Genomic DNA, 12,895 nt, shown 5'->3' with positions numbered 1-12,895 from the left:
TCTAAGAACTTTTTTTTACATTTTTAAATGGTTGGGGAAAAAAAGAATGTTTTGTGATATGTGAAAACTATATGAAATGCAAGTTTTATTGGAACACAGACACACGCATTTGTCTATGGCTGCTTTTGTGCTACAATGGCACAGTTAAGTAGTTGCAAAAATGACTGTATGGTCCACAAGCCTAAAATACTCACTATCTGGCTCTTTCCAGAAAAAGTTGCAGGCCGCTGATTTCGAGAATCCCCACAATACCAAATTCATGAAATACAGTCTGGAAATGACTTATGACAAACAGTATTTTTCAAATATGGTCACTCTGGTATCTCCCTTCCTATTTATTCTTCTGCAGTGCGACTAGGCCACTCCCTCATCAAAAGAAGGATTCTAATTCTCTTCCCTTTGAATCTGGGCTCATTTTAGTAACTTGCTTTGGCCAATATAATATGGTGGAAGTAACTTCTGAGACGTCCAGGACCAGGTCATAAGAAACCCTGCGGCTGCCTCCTAGGTCTCCTGTAAAGCTGTGTGGTGGGATGCTTCCTCTGAAAACCCAGCACCATGCTGTGAGAATCCCAAACCTAATGGAATAGCCAAATGCGGGCATTCCTGCCTGCAACTCCAGTGGGCCCCAGCAGCCAGCCTCCTGATGGCCACGGGCCAGACCTGTCCTGGGCCTGCAGCTTAGCTGAGTCTGGGTGACTGCAGCCCCAACGCACATTTGACTGCAACTACCATGTTTCTCCGAAAATAAGACCTAGCCGGACCACCAGCTCTAATGCATCTTTTGGTGCAAAAATTAATATAAGACCCTGTCTTATTTTACTATAATATAAGACCGGGTCTTGTATAATATAAGACTGGATCTTATATTAATCTTTGCTCCAAAGACGCATTAGAGCTGATGGTCCGGCTAGGTCTTATTTTTGGGGAAACACGGTAATTGCATTGAACACCCTACCTGAGAACCTCTAGTGGGTCCAGTCAACCCACAGAACTGTGAAATACAAATAATAAATACTTATTTAAAGCTTCTGTGTTTGGGAGTGGATTGTTACATAGCAACAGGTAATTGAAAAGCCATTATACTAAAATAAATCTAGGAATGTTTCAGAAGAGAAATTCCAGACTTCCAAGTCAAATCCAGGTTTGGACTATCCATGCATATTACCAGGCCAAACCCTACCAAAGCCGCCTGCTAACCCTAGTTATTCTAGAAGTAGCTGACGATGACGGAAGTGGTAAATAATACCCTAATGGAATCACCGTGATATTCTAATCTACATTCATTCCAGTCAGGCTCACTGCTCCCCCAAGATATGCTAATAAACCTGAATCTTAACAGCCTGAAATTCTCAAAGAGAAATGGAAAACTATTTTTCTAATTCCTAACATTACATCAGAATTGGTAAAGAAACAATTGTTTTCTTTTTTTGTATTTCTTTAATTTTTAATTTTTATTAAATTTATTGCTTAATAAAATTATATAGGTTTCAAGTGTATAATTCTATATCACATATATTGCATTGTGTGTTCACCACTCAAAGGTCAATCTCCTGCTGTCACCAAATATTTGACTCCTTTTAATGTCTTCTACCTCCTCCGCTCCCCTTACCCTCTTATAACCACTAAACTGGGATATCTGTGTCTATGAGTTTTTGTTGATTTGCCTTGTTCATTTGTTGCTTTCAGTTTTATATCCCACATATGACTGAAGTCATATGGTTCTCGACTTTTTCTGACTTATTTCATTTAGCATAATAATCTCAAGATCTATCCATGTTGTTGCAAATGGCAGTATTTCATTTTTTTTCTTATGGTCAAGTAGTATTCCAGTGTGTATATATATCTTCCACAGAACATATGTACCACATCTTCTTTATCCTAATCATCTACTGATGGGCATTTTGGTTGTTTCCATGCCATGGCCACCGTGAATAATGCTGCAATGAATTTAGGGTACATATATCTTTACAAATGTTTTCAGATTTTGGAGGGTAGATACTCAGAAGAGGGAATGCTGGGTCGTATGATAATTCTAGTCTTAATTTTTTTAGGAACCTCCATACTATTTTCTATAGTGGTTGTACCAATTTACTCATATTTTCCCACCAGCAGTATATGTGGGTTCCTTTTTCTCTACAATCTCTCCAACACTTATAGGTGTGAGGTGGTATCTCACTGTAATTTCGATTTGCATTTCCCTAATAGCTAATGAAGTTGAGCATCTTTTCAATATCTATTACCTGTTTGTATGTCTTGTTGGGAGAAGTGTCTGTTCAGGTCCTTTGACCATTTTTTAATTGGATTGTTTATTTTTTTGTTGTTGAATTATATAAGTTCATTATATATTTTGGATATTAGCCCCTTACTGGAGGTGTTGTTTGCAAATATATTTTCCCATTTGGTTGGTTGCCTCTTTGTTTTGTTGACAGTTTATTTTGCTGTGCAGAAGATTTTTAGTTTGATATAGTCCCATTCATTTATTTTTGCTTTTACTTCCCTTGCCTTTGAGGTCAAATTCATAAAATCCTCTATAAGCCCAAGATTCGTAAGTTCAGTACCTATGTTTTCTTCTATGCTATTTATTGTTTCAGGTCTTATGTTTAGGTCTTTGATCCATTTTGAGTTAATTTTGGTACATGGTGACAGATAGCAGTCTAGTTACATGGCGACAGATAGCAGTTTAGTTTCTTTCTTTTGCATGTGGCTTTCCAATTTTCCCAACACCATTGATTGAAGAGGCTTTCTTTTCTTGTGTGCTTTTTGCTCCTTTGTCAAAAATTATCTGCCCATATATATAGGTTTCTTGGTTCTCAAATCTTTTCCATTGGTCTGTGTGTCTGTTTTTCTCTTAATACCATGCTGTTTTGATTATTGTTGCTTTGTCGTATAATTTGAAGCCAGTGGGTATGAAATCTTCAGCCTTGCTCATTTTTCTTAGAAATGCTTTGGCTATTGGGGTCTTTTGTGATTCCATATAAGTCTGATTTTTTGTTGTATTTGCTTTTAAAATATGCCATTGGGATTTTGATGGGGATTGCATTAAATCTGTATATTGCTTTGGGTAATATGGCCATTTTAACTATGTTGATTCTTCCTGTCCATGAACACAGAATATCTTTCCATTTCTTTGTGTCTTCTTCAAATTTTTTTAATAATGTCTTGTAGTTTTCAGTGTATAGGTCATTCACATCCTTCGTTAAGTTTGTCTGTAGGTATTTTATTCTTTTTGTTGCAATTGCAAAAGGAATTTTTTTCATTCCTTTTCTTGAAATTTCATTGTTAATATATAGGAATTCAATGGATTTTTGTACATTGATTTTGTAGCCAGCAACTTTACTGTATTTTTTTATTGTTTCTAATAGTTTTTTGGTGGAGTCTTCAGGGTTTTCTATATAAAGAATCAGTCGTCTGCAAAAAGTAACAATTTGACTTCTTCATTCCCAATTTGGATTCCTTTTATTTCTTTCTTTTGCCTGAATTCTCAGTTTTAATTCTGTAAATAAACTGGTGATTATAATACCTCATTATTTTTATTTAATAATCTCACAAAATGATAAGTGGACTTAGATGAGATGTAGTCAAGTTATCAGTATATATGAAGTATCAATATATAGCAGTTTACCTCTAACACATTTGGACAATAATAAAAGTCTATTTGCTATTTTGTTTGTTTCACCTGCTCCTGCTCCAAAAGATGACAAGTAAGACTTGTTTACTGACATGTTTCTGACATGTATCAGTTATGTGTGATAAACTCCTTAGCGTAGAAATTTAATTACACTCAATATTAGCCCCCTATTAAGCCCACACATCATTCTACCTGAAGCCACAGTAGATTCAAAGTTTAAAGAATGAGTGGTTAGTACATGTTAGGTTCCCTGCTACACTCTGGGCGTGTACCTTCAGTTGTTTTCAATTTCATTCAAAAGAGATCAGTGGTGTCTTGAATTATTAAACCATCGACTTTATTGAGAACCACAATGTAACACAGAGTAGTGTGTTTCATATCTGAACAGATATTATTGAAACACTTATGATTTCCTATTTTCTTAATTCAGTAACTGTTTGCAAGTTTATTTAAATATTTATTTATGTGACTATTATTCTCACTAATGTGGAAAACACTTGCACAAATAGTGTTTTAAGCGGAAAACATTCCAGCTTCCAGCTGTCAGTGGCTTAAGCCAACTGGTCACTAGAGTGCAGTGACCAATTAGTGACTCCTTCCAAGGAGGTGACCAGTGCTGAGAAGTACACTGGGCACCCGCCAACTCTGGCCCATTGCTCTAGTTTCATGCACTCTCCTCCCTTCAGATCTCCTGGGGTGCCCCGTCAAAGATCCCCATGATGGACCTTCTCCCCAGTCTTAGGAAGCGACATTTCCCTTTCTTTAGCCAACGTTTCCCACTGCTGGGGTCTACCCTCCACTCTGCTACAGATGTGTTGGCCCAAGAAGGCATCTTCCCCTGCCACCAAGCGTTCGTTGGATAAGCAACAATTTGGGCCAGGAGAGCTTAGATGGTAAATTGCCAAACCCTGGTAGAATGTGGTCGAGCTGTGATCTGCATGCAGGCAATTGAGCACCTGAGTCTGTACTTAGTCACAGCATCCGGCATGTGGTTACTGCCAATTCTGCAACGTGTGTTAAACTGCATCTTTGTCTTTCGGTTCATAATTATCTGAATCCATTATTAATACAAGTAAAATCTCTACAGAGACATATTACAAGTTATTATTTTAGTACAATAAATGTGACTACATTACAGGACTTTTAAATAATTCAAAACATGCATGTTTTCTAGTTGAAAACACATTAATGGGTGTGTTAATGAATGCTTTATACTTATTAGAAAAATATGGGATATGAATACTCTTCAAAAAACAATTTTTAAAAATGGCCAAACATCTTATATTCTTGCATTCCATATGGCTTCACATTAAAAGTTTAATATTATTTGAACATAACTTATTGCAATGAATATTATTAATGTTAAAAATATACATTATCAGTGGCTTTTCTGACTCAGAATCCATAACAACAATGAATCCTATTCACATCCTGTGAAACTCCATAGGGATTCTATGGGGAAAGTTCCATATATGGTAAGTTTTCTCCATGGACTGCCCACAGTTTATACAGGATATGAATTTGCTCCACTGTAACAATGAAAACAACAGCTCACTGAAATCTCATGTGTAATTTCTGCTGAACAAACTACATACTGACAATCAGGGAAACCAATACTCAAGTGAAAATAACTAACCACTTGATATTTTTATTCTATTTCTGGACTAACAGAATAAGTATATAAATATCCGAAAGAAAATAAATTTCCTATCTTGTTTAGTTTAACATATTTTCTTGATACTAAAAATTATGATGTCAACTATTAATAGGCAAAAGGAAATTTCACATAAAAACTTATGTTGTGAAAAGGTTAGACAGTAAGACAAGCTGAAAATGTTATATGAGCTTTAGATTCCCAGGCTCTTATATCACCATGTCCCAACACAAATCTCTATGATCTATAATTATTTTTCCATATTTGTGACTTTAGCAATCTATGTTAATCTACTTATCTAACGTCATATAAATTTTTTTTATATTCAGTGCTCTGAGTATAGACTTAGAGGTAAATTTTTGTGTGTACACTTAAGTATTTATATTTTTGCTTTAAGTAACATGAAAGCATTTTAAATCCAATACAGCTAAATACTAACAGCCAGATTAAAGTTGTAGAGGGGGAAAAAATGGCTGAACTACGTAATGAATTCCTAAACTACGATAAAAATTAATAAAGGGCAAAAGAAAATATAGTACCAAAATGTCATGCTAAGTACTAAATGTCAAACATACTAAGCGAAAACGTGATACAATTATTTAGTAATAACTAGGGCTTAGATTGAAACGTTGTCCAGTTGTGAATAGCCATTTTGGAATGACCATAGGTACTATTAACATCTGAGACGATTCACAGAAATTATAGCAACACAACCGATTAACCGAGGTTAATCTCACGCATGATTAGTTGTCAACAATGGCCCCGAAATACACATAAAAAGGAACCTGATTCATTTGCTTCTCTCTGAAATAGATGCCTGTTTAATTATTAAGTTTCTTGGTGACCTACCATTGCTAGAATATATTCTCCCACTATCTCCCACACAGTAGCTCAAAATTTGAGATCATTCTTTTGTCCTTGGAAACATGGTACCACACTCAATATTAAAATTGAAAAGCTGTCACTATTAATGCATTCATCAGTAATGAAAATAAAAAGCAACAGTTGACCTTTTGGTGTACACTAAAGACAAATCATACATACCCCAAATCCTTTCTGGCATCGGGCTACCTACCCAAGGTGATGTGGGAATCCGGAAAATGGCAGGGAAGCCTTGTGGACCACACACCAGAGCTAAAGAGAACTGACAGCCTACCACATGCATCCACCATTTCCCCTTCACCACTAAGCAACTAAACATTACCGCTTTCTTGGTAGTTTGGTGATTCCTTTTTCCCCTTTCATAGATGCATGAGATATTCTTTTTAATGTATTACTACTATAACAAAATTTTAGGGGGAGGAATCAAACGATACTATTTGCCCCAGGAGCACCCTGTTTCTCAAAAGGTAAGTAAGGTATTGCTCTCTTCACTGGACGAATAAAGCAGGTGCTTTAGAAGACACATTAATGTGTCAAACCAGGCCAAAGTTCCCAACACAGCACATCTTGAGCCCTGAAAAACTAAACATGTGAGGGGAGAAAGGAGGAGGACTGAGCCAGATAAATGATAATTGAATAACAGTTCATCGAACTTGAAGTATTGACTCTTCAGAGAACAACTGGTTTTAACAACTGGAAGGATGTAACCAAATGTCAGCAATGCAAAACCAGTTTTTCTTACGCCACGAAAAATTTGTTCTCCCCCTTTATAAAATTTTAAGAGGAAACTGAATTTTTGAAATGGTGTGGAATTCAATTGATCAATTTGAAAATATTATTAAATCAAATTAAGCACCCAAAATATGGATTTTAATGACTACTCCCCTCGACAACGCTTTACTGATAGTACTTTCTTCTTAAACCTAAATTATTCTCACCACAGAAATTAAAATTTTATTTCCTCAAAGCAAATAAAAAGCAAACATACTGATCCCATTTTTAGACATGGGAAATTTCAGCAGAGGGAAAACTCAGTGAAATACATCAAGATGCCAAGAAAGTTACAGAAGCCACACTTCCTGTTTTGTAACGATTAATCTACATATAACATAGAACACTTCCATTTCAAAGTAGGCCAAAACAGATTGTGGCCAAACTACACAACTATGGGAGATTCAGATCCACCTAGTCAGAAAAAATAAGACTGGCATTGTTGGAGACATTCACTAAAATGATATCATAAGATATTCACTAAAACAATGTCAGACAGAATTTATTAATTCTGTTGCCATTATTATGTAAGTCTTCAAACCAGAGGAACAAGGGTCTCCTCTTTCAGGTGAATTTTGTGGTCATTGCCAAGGCTCTTTGTGTGGCAGGGTGGTGGGGAGAGGGACTTTTTGGTATTTAAACCAAGCAATACTATTTCAGTGTGACAGAACATGTTATCATGTGATACCCAGGCTTGGTTATCACTGCAAATTTCTGACCTCCAAGGTCTGAAACATAAAGTCAACTGAATCAATCCAGTACTTGAAAATGAAGACACTGACATTTCCTTCTCTTACAGACAAAGAGCAAGGAGGAAAAAAACGAAATTCGAAAGAGCCATTTACACATGACTCTATGGAAATGATGTCAGAACAGTGACTACCTTCTGATGAGGAGCAGTAATATTGACTGGGAAGGGTGGTCACAAGTAAACTTTCTGGAGTAGCAGAAATGTTTCTTTATCTGGGTAGTATAGTTCTATGAGTAAACATAGGTGAAAGTTCACTGAGCTGCACACCTTGGATTATGCATTTTATTGTATGTAAACCATACCTCAATTTAAAGAATGAAAGCATACAGTACAAGGAAAGTACTGCAACAAGAATCAAGGGTAAGAATCATGAAATCAGAACATTAGGAAAAAACTGACCTTTCCAAGTTCCAGCATAGCATTGTACACAGGGCATATTTATTATAAAAATTTAATGAGAACGTCCCAGGGGTTTGGAAGATCCCTTCTGAACTAATTAGAGCTTCAAATGTGACTATTTTTCTAAATATTCTAAATATAGATAGTTTCAGTCTACATAATAGCCTTTAAAAGGTGGTCATTAAAGGCCTAGAAAGCTATGCTCAAAACACAAAGAAAATCTACTTGTCGTAACTCTGAGTAGAGATTTAAGGCATCTGCTTATGTGAAGAAGGAAGTCCAATCTCAACACTTCATCACTGACAGTACGAATCTATCCACGGTCTTCTAGTGACAAGCAAGAAACAAAACTTAATACTAAGTAAAGTTTAAAAAAATAATAAAGCCAAAAACTTGTATGACGGCGCTCGGTCTTCTGAATAGTATTCTGACTGTTCAGTAATCTGGTAGCTATGGAAACCAAAAGCAATCAGCAGTTTTCAAACATACCACATAGCACATGGGTGATATTAATATCAAAAGTCAAGTTTGATGATCAAGAAAGGCTGTTTTTGCTGGCCAGAATAGAGTTCATAGTCCAAGAATCCAAAGACACCCACCCTGAGTTTCAGCTTCCATTTTCAGCTACACAAAGTAATAAGACTAATTTTCCTTTGGTAGATAAATTTTCTGTCCATACCTAGGTTCCTACATTAACAAAATTCCATGACTGAAATGAAACTGGTAGGTCTTTGCCTCTTAATAATCTGTTTCCATTTCTAGGATGACAATGAAGGAGATCAAAAGTTTCAGCCTTTGGGGATATAGATTTTAAGCTGGTTATTAAGAAATAAAAGACTCAGAAAGAAGCTTTGACCCTCCCCACTTTCCCGCCCAAGAGAGTCAGAGGGTCAGAGGGAAGCAAATCCTGGGCTGTCCACCTTAGCAAGCTAAATTGAATCATGTATGAGAGATGGGAGGGCATCGAGCAGGGGCCTGTATACTGGATTACCCCGTGTCTGTCTCATTGCTTACGGATTGCCTCGCCATAATTGACTTGCCATGTGTGTTCTGTTCTTCCTCAATTACCTGTAAGTCACCCATTCTCACTTCTGAAATCTAAGATTCCATCCCCCTCCTTTTTACTTCTTTGTCCAAAATGGCATATATACCCAATTGTACATCACCGTCTTCGGAATTTTCATGCTATGTGAATTCCCCATGCACATGTATTAAAATTTTATTTTCTCCTATTAATCTGTCTCTGGTGATTTGGTTATTAGCCCAGCTAGAGCTTAGAAGGTAAGAGGAAAAATACCATATATACCAGGGGAGCCAAAAAAAAGTACACACACGACGTGTACTCATCTTTTGTTCTCAGTATATATTGAGTATTACAATTTTAATACAGCTTTTTCCTTTCTTAAAATGTGTGTACATTTTCTTGGCCATATATACATATATATTCCCCCACAAGAATAATTCCAAATGTACAATTCAGTGAATTAGAAAAATATTTTTAAATGATTAGAAAATAATATTGTCACATGCTGAATAGGACACTGCATTTCATTGTTAATATACCTGACCTTGATTAAGCAATGTAGTAATTTCAAAAATGGGAAGCTACCAGAAACAGCATAAGTAGTCAACCCTGAAAGAAAGCCAATCAGGAAACAAAAGAACTGAGGATTATAAACTCTCTTGAAATACTAGTATTCTGGAATCATCACCTAGCTGTGTACAAATGTGAAGTCACACTGATCTCCTGAGATCAGAAGAAAAGGTCGAATTATAAATTCCTAAGAAATGTGTTTCTTAAATTTCTGCCCTAGCCCTCTACTCCTCTGAAAGACAGCATTCTGTCCATTTTTAATGTTCGAGGCCAGCAGGTTGCGTCTCTTCAGAAATCCGTAACTGTCGCCTTTGCTCATAGACAATGACCAAGTATCTAGCAGAGTCTGTACAGCTGCATCGACAAGTCATATTATTCTACGTCCAACATTAAATAATCCTCAAACTGCCCAAGCTGGTCGTCATTGTATAAATCCCAGTTGTGGCTGCCTGCAAGTGCTGTCCAGCCCAGCCCACTGTGCAGGCCTGTCTGCACCAAAGCAATTTCACTGTGTCAGTTTTAAGACAGATATGATGCTGCGGGACGGGACGCTGGCCAGCATATCAAAACTGAAGGCATTGTGCAAAAAAAAAAATCCATCTTCAAAAATAAAGCATATTTCTTACTCTTTTATAATCCACATAAAACGTCTACTATATTTTTATAAAAATATGGAGGAAGAGGTTACGATGATACTTTTATCCTTTTAGATTAAAAAATGTAAGCCCTTCTTTCCTTTCTAATAAGCACTATCATCTTAGGTGCTCCCAGGATCTATTTTAGGGTGTAAGGGTCATTCGAGAACCCACAACAATAGATCCGTGACAGACATGATCCCATCAATTAACACTTTCTGGGAGGCAGCCTGGATTCCCGGGTCCCTCCCTGCTCCTGGAGGCCTGGCTGTGACCACAGTGACATCTCTGGCCTTAAGGATGAATAACCCTTCTAAGGGGGAATCCCTTCCCCAGACCAATTCCTTTGTAATTAGAGTAAATGCAAAGCCTGTTAATGACCTGAGGCAAAGTGATATGAACTCCAAGCCAATGAAACCACGACAGGAAGCAGGTTTCTCAGCAGCAAAGAAAGTGGGATCCATTTACTTACATGAAGATTCAGCACCAAACATGGCTGGCTCCAGAGGCTGCTTTAAAAAAATTAGCAGAAAGGGAAAAAAAGGAAGGAGGAAAAGGCGAGTAGGAGCTGGAGAGATGAGCCTCTGCACAGCAGGGGTCACGAGGACGACAGTGCAGTCCAGGCTGTGTCCAGCTGCCAGATTCTCCTCTTACAGGCTTCAGTGTTCTCCCGAGTGATTGCAGAGCAAGGTCTCCTCCAGCACCAAAAACCAAAACCAAAGAGCTGCTTCTGGAAATCCAATAGGGAAAGACAGGCGACGTGGCTCTGCAGAGATGCAATGAGGCAGGTCTGGCAGCAGCAGCCACAGAGGATACTGCAACCCCAGCCCTGCTGTAGCAGTAAGACAATAGCACGGCTCCTGCATACACGGCTGACGTCAGAGCCCTGCACGGACGGCCTGCCTGCGAGTCAGAGGCTCAGGGCCTGGGGGGAGCAGCGAGCAAAGGGGAATGCCTTTGTCACAAAAGCGCAGGAGATCAAGAGGCACGTACGTAGTCCCCTCCTGACCGGTCTTCATCCTGGAATACACCAAGCACTGAGAAGAGACCTCAACGAAATTTAAACATTGGCTTTATAGCAACCAACCACAAAGATACGCAGAGCAGGGCTCTTGGTTTTAGGCGGCAAGGAGAATTTTTCAAGGGAATTAAGAATATCAGAAATGAGAAGAATAAATAATTTACCTTTAAAAATAACTGCAGAACTCATTGTTTTTTCTCTAGGCTTATGGCAGACTGACAGATCAAGGGTGTACACTCAATTACAAATATGTGAAAACATGCATATACTATTGCACATACCTTTTGGGCAGATAGACACAGCTGCAAAAGGCACACAGTGAGCACTCAAATTATTAGGTGTTTTGCAACTATTTTTCAAATGTGAAAACCACTGCTCTAGGAACCTACCCTATTCCTTTTGCCTTATTTTTCTTCATTTTTCCTAATGAGAATTCCCACCATTTTCTAGAGTAACTCAGTCATTTTAAGGCTGTGTGCACACACCTGTGTCCACCTACGTGCAAAGGGGTATTTATGACCAACAAACACAATTCCTTTTAACCTAGCCATGCAAAGAAGTAATTGAGGATATGAATATTTTGTCTCTTGACTCACTTGGCAAATAAGTCTTCCTGCATTACCTTCACTCTTACAAATTTGGTTTAAAAAAATGAAAAGCTAGAAGTATATACAGACTTCTATTAAAACGTCTATTAGTATAAGCAATGAAAGGAGTCTTGTTTTAATGCTTTAAAAGTACTGAAATAGACAAAGTGTGTGTGTACATGTACTCCCATAATCCCACACTTTTTAAATCATATAAAGTAGGAAGTGTAAGAGCTCGTTTCTTCTCCATTCATTCATCCAAAGTATATATTTTTCCAAATATTTTCTTATGCTTACAAAGACATGTCTTTATATAAAGCTTTAAATATTAAATATTGATATGAATGTGGAACTGAAAATTACCATCTAAAATATCATTAATAACTTTTCTGGTCAGTATATGTAGATCTATCTCATCCTTTTAATGGTTGAGTAATATTCCATTGTGTGGATGTAGCATAATTTATTCAAGATAATTTGACCTTCAGCTAACTGAAAATAAGAAAACGCAATGTGCTACAGAAGATGAAGAACAAATATTTTGTTGTAAAAAAGAATAACCATAATTAATATTTACTGAGTGTTTACTTTGTGCCAGATACTATTCGAGAACTTTGCATGTATTAACTTACTTAATCTTCATAACAGCCCTACGAGGTAGACACCGCTATTATCCACACTTGATGGTGAAATAATTTGCCAAGGCCATGAAGGTAATAAATGAGAAGCTAGGATTCAAACCTAGCCAGTCTGGTTCCAAAGCATATGTTCTTAACTACTCTTCCATAATGCCTCTTGAGAAATGAATACATAACTACCAAAATTATATTACAAGAATTCAACTAAAATAGAGGAAAACAGAAGTCAATTAAAAATGGGGAGAAAAAAAAACCTTCAAAGAGAACGGCCACCAGAGAAATCTAAAAATGACAGGAAGGACTGAACTAAAAATCGCAGGAATTAAGAAAAA

General features: G+C 37.1%; 1 protein-coding gene across 7 annotated transcripts in view; it reads right to left on the bottom strand.

Annotated features, from left to right (window-relative positions):
* ST7 (suppression of tumorigenicity 7) overlaps positions 1–12,895 on the bottom strand; it is a 248,877-nt gene that overhangs the window by 176,493 nt on the left and 59,489 nt on the right. For 2 of the 7 annotated variants that reach the window (XM_081038668.1, XM_081038666.1), the window contains exon 1: positions 10,790–11,197. The exons of 4 other annotated variants lie outside the window; for them this stretch is intronic. In XM_081038668.1, coding sequence (XP_080894794.1) covers positions 10,790–10,811 — 22 coding nt within the window. In that variant the 5' untranslated portion in view covers positions 10,812–11,197. Of the gene's footprint in view, positions 1–10,789; positions 11,341–12,895 lie in introns of those variants that run through there. One more of the 7 variants, XM_081038667.1, reaches the window with a different exon arrangement.

Source organism: Rhinolophus hipposideros, assembly GCF_964194185.1.
Source record: "Rhinolophus hipposideros genome assembly, chromosome: 25".
NCBI lineage: Eukaryota > Metazoa > Chordata > Mammalia > Chiroptera > Rhinolophidae > Rhinolophus > Rhinolophus hipposideros.
Note: the sequence above shows the minus strand (reverse complement) of the source record. Positions and strands in the feature narration are given on the sequence as shown.